General features: G+C 46.5%; 1 protein-coding gene across 2 annotated transcripts; it reads left to right on the top strand.

Annotated features, from left to right (window-relative positions):
- Positions 1-27618, top strand: LOC100762031 (interferon-induced GTP-binding protein Mx2). Of its 2 annotated transcripts, none has more exons than XM_027415712.2 (15): positions 1-307; positions 792-866; positions 2711-2837; positions 7717-7909; positions 9155-9292; positions 10545-10699; positions 10932-11070; positions 11893-12091; positions 17074-17152; positions 18119-18241; positions 18647-18788; positions 21380-21538; positions 22561-22637; positions 25170-25421; positions 27102-27618. In XM_027415712.2, the coding sequence occupies exons 3-15, from the start codon at positions 2712-2714 to the stop codon at positions 27330-27332; spliced, it is 2013 nt and encodes a 670-aa protein (XP_027271513.1). In that variant the 5' UTR covers positions 1-307; positions 792-866; position 2711; the 3' UTR covers positions 27333-27618. The 2 variants fall into 2 exon arrangements, with proteins under 2 accessions (XP_027271513.1, XP_027271515.1); XM_027415714.2 differs by having other exon boundaries at positions 62-78.

Raw genomic sequence — 27618 nt, 5'->3', positions numbered from 1 at the left:
GCATCCTAGAGCTACAGGAACGTTGCACACTAGGAACCATGCTTGATCCCGCCTACAAAAACCACCAGCATGGACTAGGTGCTTGCCACAGCCTGGAAACAGAGGTCAAGACCCTGTGACAGGACTCTGCTCTTTAGGAAACCAAAAGGAGCCTGGTGTCTATCTATCCTGCCAGTTCCCAGGACAGGCAACTCAGGGAAGGGGCTGCAGCAAGCAAATCCCTCGGTTCTGAGGAGAGGCACTTGCTTCCCTGAGCTGGGGGATGGTCTCTGCAGAGCCGGAGTCTGCTTTGAAACATAGGGGAAAGGTACAGCAGGGCCCAGGGCCTACCCCTCTTCTCCAAGAAGGCCAGCATTTGTCACCCTCACCAGTCCTGCAGGAGCAGTGTGCTCAGCCCTCAGGACCTACTGTCACAGTTGCCCAGAAGGACTGGAAGGGTTCCTTAGTGATTCCTGGGTTGGTTTGTCTCTGCTCCTACTGGTGATACTGGAATGACCCAGTGAAAAGGGAAGGCTTGTCTAGGCTGTGTTAGGCTGAGAGGAGGTCAGACTGGAGCAGAAAGTGCAGCACAGAGCTGGGCTGGTCCTGAGGGGAAGCAGGCAGCCAGCTGTCTGAGCTGGTGTTCATGTAGCAGGTCTTGGTGGGTTGAACCCAAAATACGCAAAATCCAGAACTTAGGACTTAGCCAAGGGTCCCTGAGGATGAGTTTTGTTTCTGAGCTATGTTTGTGTAGGGTGGGGGTGGGCAGCAAGCTCGGGTCATTTCACTAAGTTTCATTTCTCCCCGGGAAGGGGAGGAGCCAACGCTGTTTAAAATATTGGAGCTTGGCAGCTGCACACACTTTCGCTGCACAGTGAGTCCCAGTGGTGAGTACAGCACAGGATTCTGTGCAGGGCTGGGGGATGCTTCTGGGTTCCCGGTAGATCCTGCAAGGCTCTGTGGGACATTTCTCAGTGCTATTAAAATAGGAGGGTCAGTGACAGCACAGGCAGGGCTGCTCCCACCCAGCTGCTGATTCCAGGGAGCAGAGTCTGAAACAGCCCCACAAATCCCAACATCCCTGCTAGGAGGCAGCAGGAGAGGGTGGGGGTCTGGGGGGTCTTCGGGGTCTGGGGCTAAGGCCTAGAAGAGAGGTTTCAGATCCTCTACAGCATGGGCCAGGAGCCCATGGGAAAGCAGATGGAAGTCTCCTGTTAAGGGTGGGAGGAAGCCGGGTGACCTAGGGGCAGGCTTTGAAGTGAAGGCAGGAGACTGCTTTGGGGACCCTGCTGGAAGTGCTGACAGGGGACCTATGTAGAGAAATGTACCTGCCCAGGGTCTTCCCAGTCCCCAGACAGGAGATGTCCTGGGTGGTCTGAAGCCCTACCTCTGTTCATAGTGCAGGGTGTCCCACAAACCTTCCATTTCAAAGGCTCAACAGCAGGGGGATATGGAGGGCAGGAACCTGGGAGAAGAAAGGGCTCTTGAGTCTCTCTGTGGCCACTTTAACACCCAGACAGACCTGGGAAGGCTCCTACTCTTACCATCTCAGTTTTCCTGGACAGGCAGGGTAGGGGTGGTTAGGGGTTCTGACAGTGAAAGGACCTGGATCCTATTCCCATGCTCCTGTTTCCAACTGGGCTGAGGATGCTTTCCCAACAGGACAGAAACCCAGGGGAGCCCTGCCATTGGCATCTTTGTCCATACTAAATGGTATATGTCACATGGGGACCATTGGCAAATGCCCACTGCCTACTGTAAAGTGGAAGTGTAGTCAGCCACAGCCACTCCAAGAACAGCACAGATGTGCACAGGCCTGCTTGGGTAGGAATGCTTAGAGCCCCCTACACCTGTTTACTTGTGTGTGCCTGACCTTGGCCTTCAGTTGAGGCAGGAGCCTGCATAAAGTGTGGTGGGGTTTCCCTGATAGTCTCTGTGCACTGGGATCTGCAGTGTGAAAGAGTTAGGAAATGGGGAGACAGGAGGTAAGTGTGTCCTGAGATCCCTGCAAATTAGAGTTGATCTGGTGCTGGGAGCAGCTTGTGCTTGCCTGGGCCAAGATCTAGATGGGTGGATGCACTCACCTCAGGTTGATAGTGCAGCTGGCTTTCCAGGGCACTGAATGAACAGAGAAGGCTGTGATCCTTGAGGTTGCTCTGCTCTTCAGATCCACCAAATCTCAAAGGTGATTCAGGAAAATTGCACATGTTTGTGATTTGTAGACAGAACATAGGGCTTAGATTCCAGAAAAGGATCAAGCCCCCTAAGTCCTGTTTTGACTGGTCACTAGGAATCTTTGGTCATGGGACACAAGGCACGGGAACCAGTGATAGCCCTTGATCCCACAGCGACACTAACAATCGTGGACCAATAGATGGGGCTCAAACTGAGAGTAAAGGGGCATCCACTCTGGAGCCTGGGACCCCTTGTAATATGAAAGACCTCATATTATGGTCTTTCATATTACAAGGGGAGCTGTGTCTGAAAAAATTTCTAGATTAACAGACTCTGTGAGTGCCTTTAGAATTTTACTATCCTACGTGACCTCCCTCCCACATCAGAAATAAACACTTGTCTTTCCAGGAGAGATGATAGGGTTATGTTGTTGGGAAGCATGGCCCCCTGGGACTGGTAGGAAAGGAATGGAGATTGCAATACTGTTATCTCTGATGTGAATCTTAATCAAGGTCTGTACAATTGGTTTCTAACTTACAATCCTCATTTCCAACAGAATGCCCAAAAGGAAGAAGAAATCCAAAATGGTTCTTAGCACAGAAGAAATCAGAAGCTCTGCTGCAGTCACCTCACCCAGTGATCCATTGCCCAATGGAGAGACTGGCCTAGGAGAGGAAAACCAGGTATGATCAGTGTCCATCTGAGGGCTGCTGCTTTACAGTCACCCCCTGGTGGTGGTAGCTTCCTCAACCTTCCTGGGGCAGGATGCTGATGTGTGTCTACTGTTCACTTTGCTTGGGCCAAGGAAAGACCAATGGCCCTGTCTTGTCCTTCACAGGATGTTGTCTTGGTCTGGGAAAGGTGGTATCGTTAGAAACTGGCAGGGCCCTGGGCAGTACTATGCTGTCCCCTGCACATACTATGAATCTCCAGCTACAATGTTAGTACTCACTGAGACTCTACATCCTGGGAGGAGCCATTTGCTGTCTGTTTTCACTGATTTGGGGTCCAGTTTTACTGGGAAACAAATGTGTTCTCTGGGCTTCCGTCAGCATGGCCCAGCCTGACCCAGTCAGCTGTCTGACCTTGGGAGGGTCATCCTCCCTTCAGCAGTGGTTTTTCCATCTCCATGGTGGGATTGGCAGCAAGGCTGTTAAGAAGAATAGTGTGGCTGATGCTGGTATACAGAACTGTGTCCATGTTCCCTGCTTGAGACATTGGGCCGCCTGACTGCCTGCTTCGGGTTATATCCATTGTCCAAGTAAAGCTCAACACCTTTTAAAATCAGTGTTAACAACATTGTCAAAGGTCACAGGCAATGGGAAGGGCCACTGTCTCTCCATCTCCCTAAAGCTCTGTTTGTAATTCCTTCTTGCCAGGCTATAACCCTCAGAGTGAGGGGCAGAAGGGATTCACAACCAATGCATCAGTCAGTTTTTTGTTTCTGTGACCAAGTTCCCAAAAGAATCAACTTAGAACAAGGAAAGGTTATTTGGCTCACGGTTTCAGATATTACATCCCATGCTTACTAGGTGCCATTGTTCTAGGCCTGTGATATAGCATTATGGAGCAAAGCTAATGTCTAATGACTTGGGGGGGGCGGGGGAGGTAGAGTGAGGGCTGGGGTACAAGTTCATTTGAAGGTTATGCTGGCGATGATCTGTACCCTCCCAGTAGTCCCCAACTCTTCCAATCCTACCGGAATACCAAGAATAGCTAGGGACCACACCTTCACCAGGAGGTCTTTGGGGGCATGTTTCAGATCTAAACTCATATACACTCATACCTACATGCTTTGGAAGCAGCTGGCTTTTTTTGTCCAGGTGACAGGCCATCTATGGTCCCTCAGCACAGCTTCCTGGCATAGAGGGACAGCTTTCGGACCCACAGTAGCAGCACAGCCTCCCCAGCACCCTCAGGTGTGATAATAGACCTGGGGCTGGAGCCATCTGCATAACAGGCACAGATGTGCTCTGTTGGAGGAACAGGTGAGACTCCTGGGCCTCCTAGGAGTACAATTGTTGTTAGAAACAAAGCTCCAGAGGACCTGCTGCTGGAGTGCATGGAGCAAGACCTGAGTGTGGGATGCTATTGCTAAAATCATGTCCCTGGGAGAGACAACAACATATGAAGGTCCCAAGAACAATCCAAGGTGCAATTCCACCAGCATTCACCAGGGAACCAATGAGTTTATTATTAGGCTTCCTTGCAGAGCAATGGGGAAGGGGTTAGAGCAGGAATGTGGGTGGCCCTAAAGCAACCACACTGGAAGGTCCAACAGGGACAATGACTGTCCCAAGGCTGTGTAGAGTTCTTCTCCCCTCACTACTCCCCACCTACATCCTCTAGCCCTCCCATAGGTCCAAGGCCATGTGCATTAGAGCAGAATTGCACACAACTGGGAAGGGTGTCTGGATGTGTAGCTGCAAAGGAAATGGCTATGTGTCTTTGTGGAAAGCTTCGGCACAGGCGACAGCATAGGATCAGCTTGGGGAGGGAATACAAATCACTGCAAAGCAAGGCTATGGTTGCCAAGCACCTGGGGCAGATGGCCCTGCTGGAGGAGAGAGTGGTGGGAGAGAGGTGAGGTGTGGATGGAGAGCCCTGGTCCTAGAAATGGTCGTTTCCTTCATGGGGGTTGCAGGGGCGGTGTGGAGCCTGTGCCTTAGCTTATTGCTCTATTTTTGTAACTGTTGTAAATGGATGATACAAGGGCACATAACAGTATGTTGCCAGGACTCAGAGTCCCTTCTGGGTGTCATAGGCATAGTGAGGTCTCAGACCCAGCCTCCCAGAAGCTACCCTGGGTGTGTTCAGACCACATCTGGCTAGGGAGCCTATGTCAGTGTGGTCAGTGTTAGGCTGAAGCCCATATTAATCCTTTGTCAGATATATATCTTGTAAACATTTGCTCCCTGGCTGACACTTTTTTTTTTCCTTTTTGGGAGACCAGGTCTTCAGCTTTGATGGCTTTATGAATTCTTGTCTGGATTGTGCCTTTTTGGTCATTTCTAATAAGCCAGGACATACCTCACATTTGGAGATTTTTGTTGTTGCTTTCAAGAACATCCATATTTTTTGTCTTTTTCCATCTAGGTCTATAAAGGATAAACAGTTCATTTTTGTGGTGTGGGGTATCAGGTGTCATTTAAGGATGATGAAGTCATAAGTCATAAGAAGTTACCACTTGTGTTATCTAATCCAGGATATGGATTTAGGACTCCTCTCCTGTCACTTTCCCTCTGTACTCAGAATGCCTTTTACAATTCCTGAAGTGTGGATAAGTTAGTGGTGATCTTGACTCTCCAAGTCTTAGTTTTCCATCTAAATTTTAGGATCTAGTGATAATTGAGCACTTGTGTAATTGTTTTACTGTAGGGAGGGGAAAGATATGTGCAAAGTGCTCAATGACCTATCCAACAGTTACCACTAAGACAAACTCTTACCTTCTTTTCTAATGGAGATGTAATTTAAATAACACTTCTTAAAAATAAATAAATGAATGAACCGCCCTGGCTTCTTGCATCTTGTAAGGTAAAGGCCACATTGCTGACCAAAGATACACTAATTCCCAACCGACCAGTGTTCACTGATAGTTCTCCCTTGAGATGTAGCTTCACTCTTCCCCTCATTTCAAAAAAGATATTTTTTCTGGGTATAGAAGTCTAGGTTCATGGTGTTTTTGTCAGCAATATAAACATTTTTCAAAATGGAGATGTAGCCAGTTATCAAGATATTTTGGCAAATGCCACCCTGATGGGGGAGGTCCTTCTGTGTATATGTTTATCTTATTGCTTGTTAAATAAAGTACTGTTGGCTGATAGGGAAGCAAAATAGGTGGGACTAGGAGTGGAGGAGGATTCTGGGAAATGTAGTAAGAGAATTCTTATGATCCAGGTAGGAAGTGGCATAGCAAGCAGACTCAGAATATAAGCAGGGACAAGCAGGAAATCTCTCTCTTCCTCTTCTTCCTCCTCTCTTCTCTGGAGCCACCATGTGATCCGGGCAAGAGAAGATGCCTGCCTCTGGCATCTGAGAAGATAAGTTCTTATAAAATATAAAGATTAGTAGTTATGGTTAATAATTAAGACTGAGTTAGCATATAAGAAATCCTAGTCATTGGTTAGCAGCATTGTGACTAATATAAGACTGTGTTTTATTTTGGGGGTCCTAACATTGCAGCAGAACTCAGGTGTTTGGAGTAAAGACTTATTGTTACACCACCCCCACTGTCTTCATACTTCCATTCTTTTTGATACGAAATCAGCTGTCAATCTTGTGTTTGTTCCTTGTGTATGTAAAGTGTCATTTTTCTGACTACTTTTAATGCCTTCTATTTTTAACTAGTTTTGAATCATTGCTGTAGTTTCTTTTGTATATTCTGCCCCTGAAGTTTGTTGACTTTCTTCAGCCTTTGGTCTATGATTGATGTTAAGTAGGCAGTCCCTGGCCCTCAGTAGGTAGTGAGGGGATGACAAACTGCAAGCTGCCCAAGAGTGTTACAGTAAAAACAGAGGCTGTGATTAAAAGAGAGACTAAGCGTTAAAAGGGTGGTGTCTGAAGACTGAGGAAGATGAGTAGGAGGACTTGGTGTTAGCTATGAGATAAACATGCCAAACAGACAGGGGAAGGAGCAGGGCTGTTGTCCAGTGACACAGACCAGCAGGCACATGGGAAGCCCTTGAGGACATACATATGTAGGGCATGATTGACCTTCTTGTAAGCTGGCTTCTAATGAGGCCAACTGTAACAGAGTAAATTGTACATAAGGGTGGCTTCTAACAAGAAACTTGTACTTGGGAGACCATCTCAGACCCACAGATAAGTAGCCAAATATGTGGTAACTAAGCAAGACTGCAGTAACATCTTGGTGGCTGTGATAGCGTTCTCTGCAGTGGTACAAGCTGCAAGCTGATCATTGTGAGAACCAAGAGAGTTTAGAATAATCAACAACACTGGAGACACCTGCAAAGTATGTGCATGTGTTTGGAGGCTGGCAATAACACTGACAGAGTGACCAATAGCTAGGGGATTGCCAGTGCCAAAGCTGGGGTCAGAAGCTTCAATTACTCCTAACTGGGCAGGCGGAGCGTAAACAGTACATGAGCATCTCCTGGTTGGGCCAGAGGACATGCATAAAGTGTGTGGTCTGCCATTGGCTCAACCTGTGTTACCATCCAGAGAATTAACATTCAATCTCCACAGAGATTACTTCAGCCTCTGTCCAGGTTTTGCCACAGCCCTATAAAAACTGTGAACAAGGGAAATGGCTTCCCTTCCTCCTTGGAAACCCATGCCACTCCTCTTCTCTGGTGACAGTGAACTGGGGTCTGATAATCAGGAGTATGCAGCACCTTAGGTTCTTGGGCCATGCTCAACAACATGGATCCTGTCATTTTCATCATCAGTACAGAAGAAGAAATGCTTTTTACTTCCTCAAATATATTTTTGCCCATTTCTCACTCTTGGAGATCCTCACAACTTCTTGAACTCAGCAGTCTTTGCTGGAGCATTTCCATGCATAGAATAGGTATGACTTTACTCTTGCTTTGCCTCATCTAGGACTCTGTGAACAACCTCTGCAGGCAGTATGAGGAGAAGGTACGGCCCTGCATTGACCTCATCGACTCCCTGCGGGCCCTGGGTGTGGAGCAGGACCTGGCCCTGCCTGCCATTGCAGTCATCGGGGACCAGAGCTCAGGGAAGAGCTCTGTGCTGGAAGCACTGTCAGGAGTGGCCCTCCCCAGAGGCAGTGGTGAGAGCTCAGTGCTTATTGTCTTGCTAGGCTGTGGGGCCCAGGGCTCAAAATATAGAAACAGATTCCCTCCCAGTTTGGGCTCACAGCACAATGAAGGTCAAGATGGTCTTCCTCCTTGGCTTGTGGGCAGCCTTTCCTCTATACAGCCTTGCATTTTCCTCCTCTTCTCACAAGGGCACCAATCTCAGTGAGTGGTTAGGGCTCCACCCATGCAACTTCTCAAGGCCTCCATCTGCCCAAGATACCTCCTTTAGGGCTCTGTATCCAACAGTAGGTGTTGGGGCTGAGCACATGTGCTGGGTGTCAAGGTGGCTTTCAGTCCCTCTCACTGTCCCATTGTACATTTTGTGAGTCACTTGAAATCTGCAGTTTGCCAAAGTCGTGACTAAGTGGGTCAGGTCTCTAGTCCCTTTCTTTGAGATGACCATTCCCTTTAGAGAAGAGACTGGTGTCCAGGTTAGTGTTTCTGCTTAAACTCCACAGTTGAGGTGGTCACTTGGTTCTCACAGAGAATTTAGAGCCAACTCAGTCCAGGGACCCAGATGGAACTCCAAGAGGCAGGAGTTGGAAGGAGATCATAACAGGAGGCATGATGAAGTGGCCTGAGTGACACAGTGATTATGCTATGTGGGGGCTAGTGGGAAATGTCTGGTACATTAAAAATTACACCGAGATCCCTACAGAGCTGAGGGTGCCACCCTGGAAGGAAGCAGGTTGGTGTTAGATTTCTGCTGCAGCAATTGGTGATGATGAAACCAGAAACTACGAATCAACAGACCCACGTGGAGTTTATTGAAAAACGGGGGAGATGGGGGGGTGGATTGGCAGCCAACCCAAGAAGAGACACACAGAGAGAGAGGCGGGGGAAGTTGGAACTTTTAAAGGGAAGACCACACATGTGCACTGAGGTGCCACACATGCACAGAGTCCTCACACAGGTCCGTAATTCATGACAAGTGACGTCGTGATGGTGTAACACATCCCTATGCATGCTCCACCCGTCATCAGGGGGCTGGGCCAGCCTGGTGTTGGTCCTAACAGTTGGTGGCTTTCATCCCAAATGGATAAACCTGACCTGGGTTCCTATTCCAAGGATATAAGCCTGGGGTCATGCTGGACAGGTGGCATTAGAGTGAGGCCAGATGTTTCCATTTCCAGAGTCTCTGCAGATGAGTGTGTGAAGGTGTCTTAATCTATGCTCAGCAGAGCACTGTCCTGGCTAACATGGACCTCATCTCCTAGGTATTGTTACCAGATGCCCCCTGGTGCTAAAATTGAGGAAGCTGGAGCAAGGAGAGCAGTGGAGAGGCAAAGTCAGCTATGAGGACAACGAAGTGGAGCTCTGTGATCCCTCAGAGGTGGAAGATGAGGTCAACAAAGGTCAGAGTCCTGTTGTACCTTATCCTCTGACTGCCTGTCAGCACTGCCTGGGGTCAGAGGGGAAGGGTTGAGTCAGTCTGTCAACACTGCCTGGGGTCAGAGGGGAAGGGTTGAGTCAGTCTGTCAACACTGCCTGGGGTCAGAGGAGAAATTCTGAGTCATTCTGTCAACACTGCCTGGGGGTGGGGGGGAAAATCAGAGAAGTGCTGAGTCATTTTGTCAATACTGCCTTGGGTCAGAGGAGAAGTGCTGAGTCATTCTGTCAACACTGTCTGGGGTCAGAGAAGAAGTGCTGAGTCATTCTGTCAACACTGCCTGGGGTCAGAGGAGAAGTGCTGAGTCATTCTGTCAACACTGCCTGGGGTCAGAGGAAGAAGTGCTGAGTCATTCTGTCAACACTGCCTGGGGTCAGAGAAGAAGTGCTGAGTCATTCTGTCAATACTGCCTGGGGTCAGAGGAGAAGTGCTGAGTCATTCTGTCAACACTGCCTGGGGTCAGAGAAGAAGTGCTGAGTCATTCTGTCAATACTGCCTGGGGTCAGAGGAGAAGTGCTGAGTCATTCTATCAACACTGCCTGGGGTCAGAGAAGAAGTGCTGAGTCATTCTGTCAATACTGCCTGGGGTCAGAGGAGAAGTGCTGAGTCATTCTATCAACACTGCCTGGGGTCAGAGAAGAAGTGCTGAGTCATTCTGTCAATACTGCCTGGGGTCAGAGGAGAAGTGCTGAGTCATTCTATCAAGACCTTGTTCCAACACAGAAAATAAAACCCCTTCAAACCTGCTGTCACCCAGGACCCTAGGACAGAAGAAGAATTACATTCCTTAGTAGTTTCTATGACACAATTCCTCACAGAATGCCTTACAGGAGGATAATGTTTCCCTCCTGGATTCAGAGGGGTTTTGTCTATGGTCACCTTTTCCTACGATCCTGGGAGGAACATTATCTTGACAGGAACAAGAGGTGACAGAGAGGACACAGAGTGCTATAGGAAAAGGCCAGATAAGACATATGGACTTGCCTGCTGGTGACCTACTTCCTCTAGCATGGTTCCACCTCCCAAAGTGTCAAGAAGCTCAAAATATGACCAGTTGGGGACCAACCCAACTCTTCAATACAGGAACCTAAGGGGTCACTACATAGCCAAGGCATGCTTTCCCAGACTTCCCTGGACTAAGATCCCCTCCATCTGCCTTCTAGTCTCCCTATCCCACCCCACCAAGCTTGACCAAGTTTCCTTTTTCCTCCTCGCAGCCCAGAACCTCATTGCTGGGATAGGGCTGGGGATCAGTGATAAGCTCATTAGCCTGGAGGTCAGCTCCCCCAATGTTCCAGACCTGACCCTGATTGACCTGCCTGGGATCACCAGGGTGGCTGTAGGCAACCAGCCTGCAGACATCGGATACCAGGTGAGACTCTAGATTCCACTCTGACCCACACTGGAATGCAAGGGGCACTGGAGTATGTCCATGGCTATGTCTAAGGGGGACCCTGTGGAGGTGGGAGTGAGGCTGGATGGCCAGGATTCACTACAGAGGGTACAGTCCATGGAATCCAGGGCCTGAAGCAAGTGGATGGTCACAACCATCTTACTCCCAATACTGCCTCCATAGCTAGGAGTTGCTATCTCATTTCTTACAGATCAAGAGACTCATCAAGACATACATCCAGAAACAGGAGACCATCAACCTGGTGGTGGTCCCCAGTAATGTGGACATCGCCACCACAGAGGCACTGAGCATGGCTCAGGAGGTGGACCCTGAAGGGGACAGGACCATAGGTGAGGAGAGTGGGAGATGACAGTGGTGTGTGGGTACCAGTGGGGACACATCCCCTGGATCCAGATGGACCAAGCTCAGTGCACACCCAGGGTCCCACTGAGTTGGGATCAAGGGACCCCTTTGTAATTATAACTCCACCAGCTGCCTGAGTTCCAGCCCCCACATAACACACAGAGTCTTGTATTTGTTACAATGCTGCTGGCCAATGACTAGGATTTCTTATTTGCTAGCTCTGTCTTAAGTATCAACCATAATCATTAATCTATAAAAGTTATAAAGACTTATCGAGGATGGCAGTGGCATGTGCCCTCTCTTCCCAGCCTCAGATGGCCACCCCTTACTACATTTCCCAAAATGCTCCTCGACTCCTAATCCCACCTATCTTGATTCCCTATTGGCCAACAGTGCTTTATTCATCAACCAATAAGACAAACACATACACAGAAGGACTTCCCTATCACTCCTTCATCTCATCTTCCTGGTAGATTAGGACTCAGAGGTGGAAAAGCATGGGGAGCAGTCATATTTGCTCAGATTCACTGGCTTAGGAGCCATGGTAAGGTCCACACAGAGAGTAAGGATGAACAGCTGTGTCTCTCTGGGTCGTGGCCATGGAGAGGTGCCAAGAAGGAGCCTGCTGCTGATGGAGGGACTTTGCTGTTTTCACAAGGCTACTTGCACATATGTCTATGGGTGGGCTTCCACCTTGCATGGGTTCTGTCTGACCCAGCAAAGAATGGGATCCTGGTGGCCAGAGAGAGCTAAACTTCCTGCTCTCTTGGGGCAGAGTGTGTCTTCTGAATTCAGTGTCTGACCTACAGGGATCTTGACCAAGCCTGATCTGGTGGACAGAGGTACTGAAGACAAGGTCATTGATGTGGTGCGGAACCTGGTGTACCACCTGAAGAAGGGCTACATGGTAGTCAAGTGCAGGGGTCAGCATGACATCCAGGAACAGCTGAGCCTGACCGAGGCTCTTGAGAAGGAGCAAGCCTTCTTCAAGGAGCACCCACACTTCAGGTACCCCTGCCAAACTGTCCCATGTAATGAAAATTGCTGGTCAAGAGCAGACTTGACATGAGGGGTGTATGTGCAACAGCCTGAGGATAATTGTACCTTGGGAGCCATCGAAGAAAGTTCCTGAAAGAAAACAATATGCACAAAGTAGTCCTTAAAGACTAATGAGTGATAAACAAGAGGAGGAGACTTGCCAAAGCACCACAATAAAGTGGTGCAGTAACTAGAGTCACAAGCAGAACAGAGCAGAGGAAAAGTAGGAGACCCCAAACCCTACCACGCTTTTGACATGTCATAAAGCAGCACTCGGCCATGCTAAATGCCTCTTTAGCCATCTTGACACAGACATGCAGAAAACTAGGCCAGGCTCTTGCTTGACATGGTACAGCAAAACAAAGGTCAGACAACAATAGACATAGTGATAATATCTGAGCTTCCAAACACACCTGCTGATGACTGATGACAGCTTAAATCCCACCAAGACCGTTAGACCTCCCTACCATAGGAGCACTCTCTTTGAAAAGGCTGTCCTAATCTTATTGGGAACTGTTTGATTTGTTTCCATTTAGTACAATGTTGGCTATAGATTTTTTTTTTTTTTGTATATAGCTGTCCATCCCTAGTGTCTCCATGGCTGTTGTCATGAAGAGATACTGGATTTTGTCAAAGGTTTCTTTTGTGTCTAATGAGAAGATCGTGTGATTTGTCTTTGAGTACATTGTATGATGATAACATGAATTGTTTTACATATGTTGAACCCATCCCTACATCTTTGGAATGAAACCAACTTGGCTGTGATGAATGATATTGTTTGTATGCACATCAATTTGGTTTGCTGATATTTTATTGAGAATTTTTGCATATTTCTTCACCAGAGAGATTGGTCTGTAATTTTTTGTTTTGTCTTTATCTGGTTTTGGTATCAAGGTAATACTGACTTCATAGAGAAGAGTTTGGAAGTGGTCCTTCATTTTCTATTTCAGGAAGAATTTGACAGTGCCGATGTGAATTTCTTGAAGGTCTGGTAGAATTCTGTGGTGAATCTATCTGGTCCTGAGCTTTTTTTAGTTGGGAGAGTTTTTATTACTGTTTCAATCTCATTCCTGGTTATGGATCTGTCTAAACTGCTTATTTCATCTTGGTTTAATTATGGTATGATATATGCATCTAAGATTTCATCCATGTCTTTTAGGCTTTTCAGTTTCATGGAATATAGGTTTTTAAAGTATGTCTTTTTGAGTGTCTGCATGTTTGCACTCCACTTGGATCTATTGAAATCTCTCTCTCCCTCCCCCCCCCTTTCTAGTTTGGCCAAGGATTTGTCAATCTTGTTTATCTTTTTCGAAGACCAAAGTTCTCATTTTATTGATTCTTTGTATTTTTTTTCAATTCTATTTTTTTTATTATCTCATTTAATCTGTGGTTTGGGGGTGTTGTTTTGCTCTTGATTTTCCAAGGGTTTCAAGTACATTATTAAGTTATTTGTGATATCTCAAAAATATTTTAGAGATTTATTTATTATGTATATGCCTACATGTATTCCTACATGCCAGAAGAGGGCACCAAATCTCATTACAGATGGTTGTGAGCCACCAGGCAACTGCTGGGAATTGAACACAGGACCTTTGGAGTAGCAGCTAGTGCTCCTTTTCTTTTTTCTTTTACTTATTTATTTATTTGGTTTTTCGAGACAGGGTTTCCTCTATGTAGCTTTGGAGGCTGTCCTGGCACTTGCTCTGTAGACCAGACTGGCCTCAAATTCACAGATATCCATCTGCCCCTGCCGGGATTAAAGGCGTGCACCACCGCCACCCTACACAGCTAGTGCTCTTAACTGCTGAGCTGTAAACAGAGTTTCTGCCCTGTCTGGTCCCTCAGCCCTTTAGTCCCAAATAAACACACAGAGACTTATATTAATTTTAAATGGTTTGGCCGATGGCTCAGGCTTCTTATTGGCTATCTCTCTCTTAATTTATTAACATATTTCTATTAAACTATGTATAGCCCCGAGGCTGTGGCTTACCCATAGTGCTCTGGCATGTTCCTCCTTTGGCAGCTACATGGCATCTCTCTCTCTCTCTCTCTCTCTCTCTTTTCCTTTTCCCAGCATTCCTAGTCTGGTAGCTCCACCTATACTTCCTGCCTGGCTACTGGCCAATCAGCATTTATTCACCAAACAATAAGAGAAACATATATTCACAGCATACAGAAGGACATGCCCATCACTGAGCCATCTCTCCAGCCCCAGATAGCTCACAATTGTTGGTGCACTTGTACTGTAAACATTTTTCTTTGGACTGCTTTCACTGTGTCCTGTAGATTTTTTTATATGTTGTATTTTCATTTTCCTTCAATTCTTAGATTTTCTTTCTTTCTTTTTCCTTTTCTTTGTTTCTGTCTCTGTCTCTCTGTCTTTCTCTGTCTGTGTCTGTCTCTCTCTGTTTTTTTGAGACAGGTTTTCTCTGTATAGCCTTGGATCTTCTGAAACTCTGTAGACCAGGCTGACCTCAAACTCAGAGATCCAGCTGTCTATGCCTCACAAGTGCTGGGATTAAAGGTATGTGCTGCCACCACCCAGCAAATTCTTGGAATTTTAAATTTTCATATTTCTTCTGAATGACAATCACCATTTAGTAGTATGTTCTTTAGTGTCCTTAAGACTGTGTATTGCCTGTGATTTTTATTGCTATTGATACATTGCTTAATTCTGGTGTGGTCAGATAGAATGCAGGATGTTATTTAAATTGTCCTTTGTTGAGACTTGGTTTGTGTTCTAGTAGTTGTTACATTTTGGAGAAAGCTCCATGGGCTTCTGAGAATAATGTGTAGATGTGTATTCTTTAGTGTTTGGGTAGAATGTTCTATAGATGTCTGTTAGGTCTACTTGATTTCTTTTTTCTTGTCTGTCTATTTGAGATAAGGTCTCTCTACTAATCTCTGGCTATCCTGGAATTCACTATGGAGAGCAAGGTGTCCTCAAACTCACAGAGATCTGCCTTCCTTTGTGTGAGATTAAAGGCATGAATCAGTAGGCCTAACTCCATTTGATTTCTGATGTCATTCAACTGCCATGTTTCTCTTCGTAGATCTTGTCCAGATGGCCTGTCTATTGCTGTAAGCTGGATATTGATGTCACCCGTTATCAGTGTGTCAGTCAATCTGTGGTTTTACACAGATTGAATAATACAATTTTAAAATCAATCTTGTTTTACACAGATTGATTAGTACCATTTTAAAATGAAATTGTGGCCCTTTGTTTAGTGCCTCCATGTTTAAGATTGCAGTATCCTCTTGGTAGATTGTTCCTTTGGTAAGTTTAAAGCATCCCTCCTTATCTCTTTTGACAGGTTCTATGTTGAAGTCTACTTTATCAGAAATTAGAATATCTAACCTGCTTGTGTCCTAGATTAATTTGTTTTTCCACCCTTATCCTGAGGTCATGTCCATCATTGATAGTAAACTGTGTTTTCTGGAGGCAGCAAAAAAAATAGATTCTATTTTCAGATCCAATCTGCTAGCCTATCTTTATTGGGGAACTGAGACTTAATATTCAGAATTATTATTGACAGATACATGCTAATTCCTGCCATTAATTTTTGTTTTGTTTTGTTTGTTTTTGATTTTGTATTTTGAGAAAGGGTCTCACTATGTAGTTCTGGCTGTGCTAGAATTCATTATGTAGGCCAGGCTAGCCTCAAGCTCACAAGAGATCCCTGCACCACCACTCCTGGCTTTGTCATTTACTTTGTGGTATTCTTTGACATCTTTTGATAGACAGTTATAGTGTTGCCTATTTATTACCTGTGATTTCTTGGCTATGTTTATCTTTCTCTTCAGAGCCCTGTGTTTCTCCCAGGATCCTCTGTTAAGCTGAATCTGCAGTCATAAATTCCCTAAATCTGTTTTTATCATGGAAATTTTTATTTCTCCATCAATTTTAATAGGTAGCCTTGCTGGGTATAAAAGTCTGGGTCAACAGGTATTATCTTTCAGAACTTGGAATGTATCTTTCCAGGCCCTTCCGGCTTTAAAAGTTTCCATTGTGTGCATGCCTTTAATCCCAGCACTTGAGAGGCAGAGATAGGTGGATCTCTATGAGCCGGAAGCCAGCCTAGTCTACATAGTGAGTTCCACAATACCAAAAGCTATGTAGAGAGATCCTGACTCAATATAAAGTTCCCATTGTTTCTATTCTACAACAGTTTGTTCGTTTGTTTAAATAAACTGACCAATGTGGAAACCAGAACCCCGTTAAGAGTAAGTTATCACTGACAGGCAGGAAGAGTTCTAACTCCCTGATGACTTGTTTCCTAAGGCATAAGAGTGTACTGTCTGGACACAGATTTTAGCAGCATGGGAACAGTATAGCTTCATGACTTTAAGAGCCCATGGCTTAAATCCTTTCTTGGAAAATAGTGTGTCTCCCCACGTCAGTTGTTCATCACACATACACAAATACATGCCAGTGACTTTGTATAAAGACCTGGATTTATATGTATGGTGTGTATTCTTGTGTATTATGTATATATGTGTATGTATTCATAAGTATAGCCTATATGGTAGAGTGTGTTTACTTGTATGTATTATACATGTGTGTGTTTACTCACATATCACACATGGAAGGATGTATGTGTGTACTCATGTGTATCACACATAGAAGGTGTGTTCATGAGTATTCATGTGTATCACAATAGAAGGGGATATTGTGCCATGATAACGTATCTGTAGTTGCGTACATGTTCTGGGGAGAACAGATTTTACTCTGATCATTAATGTACTGAGGGGGATTGTGGCAGCCCATTGTGGAGCTATCCTAGCTTGTTCCCCTGTATCATTGTACAGAACCATCTCTGGGTACTCCACGAGTACCAGTCTCAAGGCACCCACTCATTGATAGTACCCAAACTGGGCCTGGCCTCCCCACAGCAGGCAGCAGACTTGTGTTCTGACAAAGTCTAATGGGATCATCTCTCCTGTTCCCTCAGAGTTCTTCTGGAGGATGGGAAGGCCACAGTGCCCTGTCTGGCAGAGAGACTGACCACGGAGCTCATCTCACACATCTGTGTAAGCTGGGATGGTTGTGTCTACATCAAGCTGAGCTGGGACTGGTATAGTCTTGGACACACAAGCTGGTCAATACCTCTTTGCATTGACATGTTGTGTTTGTGAGTCAGTGACTCCAGCATAGAGAAGGCTTTGTCTGGTGTCTGCCACTGTCACCTTTAGGGTCTGGATGGCATGGCTGTGAAGCCCCTCATTCTGGAGCTGATCTCGAGAGCCTGAGTTCAGATGGGCTCTTCAGACAGAAGCCATGTTCACTTTCTCTGACCTGTGGAGTCTGCATCTCATACCACCTGGGGAGTTGAGAATACGCAGCATATGTGGATTTAGTGTCCAGACCTGTTTGAGGATTCCTGTGGAAAGATAATCAGCAGTGATCTTCGTTCCCCAGGCTCTTCCTGTGTTCAAGGTCTTACTGCAGCCCCCAGGCTGCAGGTGGAGATCAGGGCACCTCGGGGCACCATGATCTTAAGGCTCTCTGAGCTGCCTTGATGCAGACAGAGGCAGGCTTGTTCTTGCTGAGCTCTGGGCCTTGAGCTGCCTGGGGACAGCACAGCTATAGAAACCTTCCTTGGGAGCAAGAATCCTTGGCAGCTTTTGACCTGTTGAAATCAACACAAAGGTTTAGGAGTCTTGTGTTGTTATAACTTTCCCTGTTTCAGAAGCTACTAGAAGGTGCCTTGTGGCATTTCCCTGAAGAGAGTCATGTTCCTGATACAGAAAGAGGTGCCCCGGGTGGCTCTCTTAGGAGGTAGCCATGTGTAGTAGACAGGGCTGCATAGCAGATGGAGGTGTGGGTAAACCTGTGTGGGAAGGAATGCTCCTCAAGTGCTGCTCTGCACCAGGGAAACTGCATCAGGACTTCAGAATGTTACCTGTGTGTCCTGGTGACTCTGCAGAGCAGGCTTGGGGCCTCCTGTGCATTCCCAGTCTACATTTCTATATCACATTCACTTCCTTCCATTTCAGAAATCTCTGCCTCTGTTAGAAAATCAAATAAAGAACTGTTACCAGAGTACCAGCGAGGAGCTTCAGAAGTATGGCACAGACATACCAGAAGACGACAATGAGAAAACTTTCTTCCTGATAGATGTGAGCATTCTCCATAGTTCCAGGCATAATGACTGCATCACTGTCTACACAGGAATTCCTGTCTGGTGCTCTTTAGATGTCATGCCTCCAAGGCTGATGGAGATGCATCCTGCCCATTTAGTGTTAAAAAAGGAGTCAGGACAGAGACTATGGTTGAGTGCAGGGTGGGGTTTGTGGGGGGCATTTCATTTTATCTACACTGACAGAAGAGCTCTCCTCAAGGATCCTTAAGGAAAAGGGAGAAGGGAGGTATTTCCTGCTGGGTTAAGTCCCTTCTCTATACTCTTCTGCTGAGCCCATGAGGAGGTGGTGACTCACCTACCTTCGGGGCACACATGTCCCTTTACTACCTTGACCCCATGCTTAAAAGATCTCTGCTTACACCAATATTTTTCTTCTTGACAGAAAATCAACACTTTTAACGAGGACATTACTGCCATAGTACAAGGGGAGGAGAATGTGGGGGAGGGAGAATGTCGCCTGTTCACCAAGATCCGAGGCCAGTTCTCGTCGTGGAGTAATGAGATTGAGGATAATTTCCAAAGTGGTGAGTATCTTGTTCAGTCTGGGTTGCCATTCTTAACAATCTTACACTCCATTGTATATATTGTGTATATACACTTGGGCCTGGTGAATCTAGTCAGTTTCAGGGACTTTCTGAAGTCACCAAGTTGTTGACTTCCTGAGTTTAAAGAGCTTCCCCAGAGGATGTAGTTTTTCACCTCCCTTAGGAGCATCCTGTTTCTTCATCCCCTTTCTAGCATCCTTCAGGAGCGTCCCTCAAAAATGGAAAGTTTTCATCTTGGAGGAAGCTGCTGTCTGTCCAGGGCCTTAAGCTTGGGGCAACTTAATATGGTTCATTATGGAAATGAGAAGATAATATAAGCACATGTAGCATCTCACCTCATCTTCATAGCTTCAGAATCTGAAGCATGGAGAACGTACTATAAATCAGTTCTTTGATCACATGTCTGTGCAGAGAAAGCTGCCATGGCTGAGGGAAATTCCAAGGGATTTTGCCTTCCTTGAAGGGGCTTGATGAAAACATGCAATTGGTTTGAACCAACCAGAGGTTCTGACAAACAGCTTCCCTTGACTGTGAGTGACAGATGTACAAAGTGGAGGGTTCTATCCCCTTCAGGCTACACATAGAATTTGTTAGTCCCTAGTGGAGGGTATGTCAGGAGGCCAGGTTAGGTAGCATTGTGCCTTTGTAGAGAGCCTTATGAAACACTTACTTGGGGGGGTTGTTTTTCAAGACAGGGTTTCTCTGTGTAGCTTTGTAGACCAGGCTGGCTTCAAACTCACAGAGATCTGCCTGCCTCTGCTTCCCTAGTGCTGGGATTAAAGGTGTGCTCCGCCACTGCCCTGCAGGACATTTTTATTCTAAAGGCTATGACTCCCCCATGTCCCCACTGTGCCCACTATTTCTGCCATACTTACCACTACTAAGTCCAGACAGCTGCGGCTGACCAATATAGACCCTGCACTGTGTCCTCACACCAGGGCAGAGTCACTGTCCATTTCAGAACTTCAGAAGTATCTGCCATTATATCTGATGGATGAAGGCCTAGTGACTAGACTACGGAGAAGCTTTACAACTCTAAGGTACAAGAACAGGATCTAGTTAGGACTGTAAAAGATGTTTTTCCAAAAAGAAGATATACAAATGGCTAATAAAACACAGATGCATGACCAGTGGCCATCAGAAATGCAAATGAAAACACAGGGATAATTCCTGTCCCAGCCCCTAGGGAAATTAGAATCAGAAAGGCAGACACTGGCAGGTGCTGGAGAAGAGGCAAGGAAAAGGAAGCCCTGGTGTACTGGTGGGGAATGTGAAGTGGTACAGTTGCTGTGGGTTACAGCAGTGAGCCCTCAGAGAGGCCAACACAGAATGCCCACTTCCACTCCCAAGGGGCATTGGAAAGATGTCTATTTCCTCTACAAGTCCTCTTTACCTCGAACCTGGGATCTTCTCTCCATGTCTTTACAAGTCCTTTACTTTGGGTATTTATATGTCCTTGTCACTCCCTGTAAGGACACAAGACACAGTGGATCAGAGACCACCCTAAGAGATTTCTTTCTACTTAGTAATTTCTTTTAAAACTTCATCTGCAAATAGTCCCGTCCTGAGATGCTGGGTGGTTAGGACCACAGAACAATGATTTTGAGGGAGGCTATTCAGTTCTTAGCATCACTCAATGGAGCATTTTAACTCACAGAAAGGCACAGAAGGAGTGGAGATACAAGGTACAGGGTGGATGAGCCTTGATGACAGGATACTGAGTGAACCACCAGTCACAGTGGCCTGTGGCATGTGATTCCATTTCAGAAACACCCAGAATACATACATGGTGTAGACAGAAGGTAGAGCAGAGGCTGCAAATTTGGAGAGAGGGCAGAAAGGGAGGCACTTGGGGGTGACAGAAACATTCCAGGATCAAGGATTAAACTGTGGAGCTTAGCTTGCAACTCTGAATATACTTAAAGTCTTGTTTAATGAGTAAAGTTTTCTTTTAATAAAAATATTTTTTGGAGGGCTGGAGTATGTGTATGGGCAAAACACCCATACACATAAAACTGATCAAATAAAAGAATAAAAATGGCTAGTTCATCATAAGGGAAGCTGGGGCCATCTGAGTCTGCTGCCCATTTCCAGTCCAGAAGGACTAAGTGTTTTGTCTCATGAACAGGGAGATCAGGTCACACTGGGGCCATCCAGGTGCCTACTTGCCCTGCCATCTCTTGCTGAGGGACACTCCTCTTCCCACCCAGCTCTTGACTCTGTCTAGGGGCCACAGGGCCTATGAGCCATGTGCTCTGTCTCCTATTCTTTGGTCAAATCCAGCTGGGATCATAAACCCATGCATTCAAGGTCTTTTTGAGACCATGTCTTCCTCTGGTTTCCACCCGTTGGATTCTGCCATGGTCCCTGGCTCTGAACTTGCCTTTTGCCTCAACTGAGGGAAGTGGCCTTGAGATTGCATTATTCCCTGTAACCCCAATATTTTTCAATTTACACATATTTATTTGCTTCATTTTATCTCAGTAAATTCAGTAAGATCAAAATGGGTTTGTTTAGGAAAATTTGCAAGATGACTTTATAAAACAGCTAACAGTTACCTCCTACTGTAGGTTATGATGTTTTATATAAAGAAGTCTGGAAATTTGAAAAGCAATATCGAGGCCGAGAGCTGCCAGGGTTTGTGAACTACAAAACATTTGAGAACATCATAAGACGGCAAATCAAAGTCCTGGAAGAGCCAGCTGTAGAAATGCTGCACAGGGTTACTGGTGAGTGCTGCACAGGGTCACTGCTGAGAGCTGCACAGGGTCACTGCTGAGAGCTGCACAGGGTCACTGCTGAGTGCTGCACAGGGTCACTAGAAATGCTTCTGTTTCTCTCAGCCATTTTATATCTGGGACAGGGGATAAAGACAATGCTGCACCCTGGAGCTGTCCTCTAGGGCTGGTTCTAGGTGCTCTAGATGTCACTGTGGTGTCCGGAGCCAAGAACAATTCCATTAGAAGATTTCTCGGGGTCCAAACCTCAGTTCCAGCAACCGGGAGTTCCGGTCTGCATTGTATTGCAGATGCTAGCTGATTTGCTATTGAATGGCATAGCCTCAGTGGAAAATGTCCCTAAATGTCTGTGTCTCTACAGAACTAAGCATTTGAGTAGGTCTACAGGGGTAGAGACTGTTTAGAGGTATCGGCTGATAGGGTCTAAGGAGATGGGAGAGAAATGGTCTCAGGGTCAGGGAAGAATGATTAGAAAGCAGCCAGGAAGATGCTGGAATAAAGGAGAGACTCCAGTTATGCTGCATGGAACTGAGAGCTCTCTAAAGATGACAAGATGCCTGTATCTGGTCCTTATTGACGTTGGGTTGCTAGAAATTTCCAAGTCCACGTTCCCCCACTCAGGCCAAACCTCATGGCTTCTGTGGTTTGGGACTGAGACATGCCGGGCCATGACACTGTTGTTTCAAGAATTCAGTCCATTCTGGTCCTGTGGGCACAGGGATTTGCTGTCAGAGGGCAGAGTTACCTAACCTAGGAGACCCTTAGCTCTATCCTGTAAGCAGCACTACCAGAGTCCTTCATGCAAAGTGACGACCCTCAGCCTGCAGCTGTATTTGTATTCAAGAGAGTTCTCTAGAAACATGGGTGTACCTCCCTCTTCCTTGGGCAGGGAGGAAAGAAAGGAGGGAGGAAGCAGGAGAACACTCACATCCCTCACCCCTGCCCCCGTTTCACGTCTACACAGAGTGAACATTATCTTAACCACTTAACTGTTTTTTTCTCTCTTCAATCAGAAATGGTTCGAGATGCCTTTACCATTGTTTCTGAAAAAAATTTTGATGAGTTTTTTAACCTCCACAGAACTACCAAGGTAAAACCAAGTGTTATGTTTTTATTTAAAAAGAGGAAAAGAGAAAGCTGCAAGATGAGACATGTTAACCAGTTTATTATATGGCCCGGCAGAGTAGGGAGACTAAGAGAGAAGAGGAACAGGGGTAATGGCTGACTGCCATGGCCAGTGGCCATAGAGAGGCAGAGACAGCTCGTAGGTGGGAGAAGAGCAGAGCAGAGAAGGAGTGAGCAGAGAGAGAGAGTGGCGTAAAGAGAGGAAGCAGAGAGAGAGAGTGAAGCAGGAAAATGGGGCTTTTAAAGGGAAGACTGTGCATGCACACTGAGGTTCCACGGATACCCAGAGTCCTCATGTGTGGCAGGTGATATGGTGATGACGTAGCACATTTTCTTGTGTGTGCCCTGACTGTTGTCAGGGGGCAGGGTCTGTCTCTTAAAGAAGTAGAGCCGATCAGCATCAAAGCCTGAACCTTTCACCAAGTGTGCATTATTCTTAAAACATATAGATATGACAAGTAGAGAGCAAGTGTTTGGGATAGAGACTATTTCTCCTTTCCTGTGCCTGTTTGGAAAAGGCTTAAGCTCCTGCTTGAATCTTGTTGATGAGGCTACTGGTGCTGTCTGGCTAAAATGGGGGAAGGGAGAGGAGGGAGAAGGGAGAGAGGGACAGAAATGAATGCTGAAATCTACAGGTGAGCACTCTGTCAGGGAGGTTCACGGGCCCATGTAGAGGAAGACACTCCTGACACTGAGTGAAGGGTGTCAGATGTGGGGCTCGGGGATGACACTGAAATGGATTGTGGGAAGTAAGACATTTAACAGAAGAGTTGTGAGTGTCATGGACAGACAGACAGACAGACAGACAGACAGACAGACAGACAGACAGACAGATAGACAGATAGATAGTACACAGGTAGCTCTGAGGAAAGTCAGGTCCCAGGACCAGAGACACTCTGGTGGGGGTCTAAAGAGGAATTAGGACCATGGAACAGACTTGGGATCCCTTCTTACAAGTCTCTGAGGAAGGGGGAAGGTTTTACAACCCTGCAGCCAGGTTCTCTGAAGGTGAAGTGTGGGGGAATGTGGTCACTGGTAACCATCAGCCTTTTGATGTCCTTTGATGTGTGTGATGTGTCTTAGAAAACTTACTCCCCAAGATGAGAAATCCAGATGTCTGGGAGCCTGTTGGCTCAGTAGGACAGCTGATGCTCTGTGAGGCTGAGGAAAGGGAAGGGCTGCTGGATTCTCAGGGACATAGTAGCAGTCTGGGCTTGTTTCTAACGGTGGGGATCCTAAGTGTGAAATTGTGTCTGTTTAGAGGGACACAGCAGCAAAGAGGAAAATGCTTCTATCTCCATAGGGACTGACATGGCCAAGAAACTCAGTCACTGCCCAGGCAGACATGTCCTCTGCAGGTGGTCACTGGTTCTGCCCTTCTCCAGCCTGGGCCACAGCTAGGATGTCTCATGGGCCTAAGTTCGCAGTGTGAGAGGAGTGAGGCCTCCCTGGAAGTTATGGTAAATGGGAGGAAACACACCCAGCACCGAAATTTACATAGATTGCCCTTGCAATGCTCAGGTCAGCATCCACTCTAGGCAAAGGCTGTCTTCCCTGGCTGTCCTGAAAGCCCAGGACATGGCACCCATAGGAGGTGACTGAACTAAACTGAGATCTTCTTATCTTTGCACACTCTCTGGTAGAAGCCACCTCTTTATTGTAGACGTTAAAGTGGCTAAAATAGCAAGGAGAGCCTCTGGGTCTGGGCTGAGGATCCACACAGGTCCCTAGCCCTTCCTAGGTTTATGCCTTACTTCTCCCCTTGTTGTGACCAAATATCTGGTAAGAACAACTTAATAAGAGTTTATTTGGGTTCATGGTTTGAGGAGTTACAGTCCATTGTGCCAGAAAGGCAGGGCAGTAGGAATGAGTGCTGGCATTCAGAAGCCCAAACTATATAGGATACCATTGCCCACATTAACTAGGTCTTCCATCTCAGTTAAATGTCTCTGGGAATACCTTTTCAGACATGCTTAGAGATGAGCTACCTGAGTGATTCTAAATCTAGTCAAGGAGCTGGAGAGAGATGGTTTGGTGGTTAAAAATGCTTACTGCTCTTGCAGAGGACATGAGTTCAATTCCTAACACCCACATCAGGTAGCTCCAAAAGTTTATAGCCCCAGTTCCAGGGGATCCAGTACTTTCTTCTGGCCTCTGTAGACACTTGCATGAATATGGTACACACAAATTCATGCAACACACATATATGTAAAATAAACAGATCTTTAAAAATAATCCCACTCAAGTTGACACTGAAGGTTGACCTTTGAATAGGGACTACTCACACCTGGCTCAAGCTTCTGGTTTCCACCCGCAGTTTGGGGGACCCTGCATAGATGAGCTGGGCAAGGGGGTACAGGGACTACTCCCAGGTGATGACTGCTTTTCTTTCTGCTGGGTGACCAGATGCTTATGGACCTGTTGGGTGTCCTGTGTTCTTACTCCATGGCAAGAATTTTTTTTTGTCATGTTGGCCTACATTTCTCTTTCCTTGCAGTCCAAACTTGAAGACCTCAGATTAGAACAAGAAATGGAAGCAGAGAAGATGATCCGACTTCACTTTCAGATGGAGCAGATCATCTACTGTCAGGACCAAGTTTACAGAGGAGCCTTGCAGAAGGTCAGAGAGAAGGAAGCTGAAGAGGAGAAGAACAACGCAAAGTCAAGCTTCTTCACTTCCTCTAAGTCTGAAGCTTTACAGAACTCATCCATGGCTGAGATTTTTCAGCACCTGAATGCCTACCGCCAGGTAAATGTGTGGACACCTTGGAACTGGGTTTCAGGCCATTTGTTTCTTTATTTTGTTTTTGGATTTTTGAGACAGGGTTTCTCTGTATATCCCTGGCTATCCTGGAACTCACTCTGTAGATCAGACTGGCCTCAAATTCACAAAGATCCATCTGCCTCTGCCACCAAGTGCTGGGGTTAAAGGTGTGAGCCACCACTGCTGGCTGTTCTCTTAATTTCTGTGTGTGTCTCTGTGTAGGATATGAATCTTCAAGGAGGCTTCAGGACAACTCTATCCTGCAGTTCTTGGTGAACCTCTGAGAAGTGGTTATAATTCATTCAGATGAACAGATAGCTTACAGCCACAGACATCTGCCTTTTGTGGTCGGTGTGATCCTGACTGTGTGGCTTAGACACTCAGAACATCAGCTTTCTTTTCTATAAGATATGGTTTCAGCATCCCAAGCACCTGTGATGGAGGGTGGGACCCTTAGCACAGTGTTAAGATGCTATGCACTCATAAAGTGGAAGCCAGGTCCTGACATCTGTGTGATGGGGCACACTCATGTAACCCAAGTGTAGCAGGTCCTACACAGTCAGAGCTACAAGGACCTGGAAGCAACCACCCAGGGGAAGCCATGGTGACCTTCTCATGTACAGACTTCTGTCACTGGCTGCTAGAAGGCCAGCTTTGTCATGTGGCCAAGTGCATGACTCCTGGATCTTAAGGCCATGCACCTGTAGGCATCACGTTTGCTTGCTGTCTCTGGGATTCTGACAACTCCAGGGACCTCAACAAGTAGAATAGTAGAGTTTTTAATCCATCATGCCTGCTTGTTTCTCAGAGTATAATGTCCTCAATGTCCCTACATGCCATAGTATGAATCTGCAGGCATTATCCTTCCCTGTTAGCCAAGGCCCTATTCCCACCCACGACACCAACATCTGGATATCTGGGGGTCTCTATTCCTTCTATTGCCCTCCATCTATGAACCGCACTCCTTCCCACTGACATTTGCAGACAGGCCACACCTAGGCTGTCTGTGGTTAGAGAACACATAGCCTATGTCCTGTCATGACTCAGGATTATGCCCAAGTTGTGACCAGGTGCTCATCACTTGTCAGGCATCTTCTTACTATGGTGTCTTGTGACACATCTGCTTAACCATCCCCAGAAGGCTGTGGTTGTGGTATACTTGTATCCTAAAGAAGGAAAATGAGAACCAAAGAAGCACCAAGCTTGGGAAACCATCAGCACATGCCATCTAACTGAGAGAGAAATCTGTCTCAGGACAGGACTGGGAGAATGGGGCTAACAGCTGGGAAAGAGGATGGAGCAGGTGGAGACTGACTTCCTTCAGGAAGCTCATTTAGGACCCTGCTTCCCTGCAGCTGAGAGACCTGGATCTTAAGGATAGGCAAGCAATATTCTCAGCAAAGGGGGTCAGCCATTTGGAAATGCAGTTGGGGTATCTCTGTGGACTATGTTTCAGTACATATCACGCTTTTCCATTGAAAGTCCATTTGACTGATGGTTAGGGAAACTGGTGGAATCCAGAGTCTAGCAGGCACCTTGGACCTGCTCTGCCAGCAAACTGAGGGGGCTGAGGCCTGAATCTGCCAGGATCTCACTACTCAGAGATGACATGGTATGGGGTTCCCTGTGCCTCTCCCTCAAGCCTTCTGTGTCTTCCTCTTCCAGGAAGCTCACAACCGCATCTCCAGCCACATTCCTTTGATCATCCAGTATTTCATCCTGAAAATGTTTGCTGAGCAGCTGCAGAAAGGCATGCTCCAGCTCCTGCAGGACAAGGATTCCTGCAGCTGGCTCCTGAAGGAACACAATGACACCAGCGAGAAGAGGAAGTTCCTGAAGGAGCGATTGTCAAGGCTGGCTCAGGCTCGCCGCCGGCTAGCCAAATTTCCTGGTTAAGCTGGCTCCTGGTAGCTTTCCCACCATCCTTTAGCCTCTGACCTCTCATTGGTGTTAGCAATCAGAAGCAAAGGGGAGCTCTCTGCTTACTCTGAGATGAGGAAGGGTAAGAGGCTCTCAAAACACAGGAGATAAATGGGTAGAGGGTGCCACTTTTCTGATATGACAATGGCTTCACTCTCAGAACCTTTCCCACCTTGGCCTCTACTTCTTAGCACCCTGTTTTTATGTATTCTGTCAGGAGGGAGGTACCTACTTCATTCCTAATAAACCACTTTTGACACTT

Source organism: Cricetulus griseus, chromosome 4, assembly GCF_003668045.3.
Source record: "Cricetulus griseus strain 17A/GY chromosome 4, alternate assembly CriGri-PICRH-1.0, whole genome shotgun sequence".
NCBI classification, from domain to species: domain Eukaryota; kingdom Metazoa; phylum Chordata; class Mammalia; order Rodentia; family Cricetidae; genus Cricetulus; species Cricetulus griseus.
Note: the sequence above shows the minus strand (reverse complement) of the source record. Positions and strands in the feature narration are given on the sequence as shown.

Coding starts and splice junctions, on each gene's coding strand:
- LOC100762031 (XM_027415712.2), top strand. CDS start 2,712: ATGCCCAAAAGGAAGAAGAAATCCAAAATGGTTCTTAGCACAGAAGAA. Junction 11,071..11,892: donor TGAAGGGGACAGGACCATAG/GTGAGGAGAGTG, acceptor TCTGACCTACAG/GGATCTTGACCAAGCCTGAT. Junction 12,092..17,073: donor AAGGAGCACCCACACTTCAG/GTACCCCTGCCA, acceptor CTGTTCCCTCAG/AGTTCTTCTGGAGGATGGGA.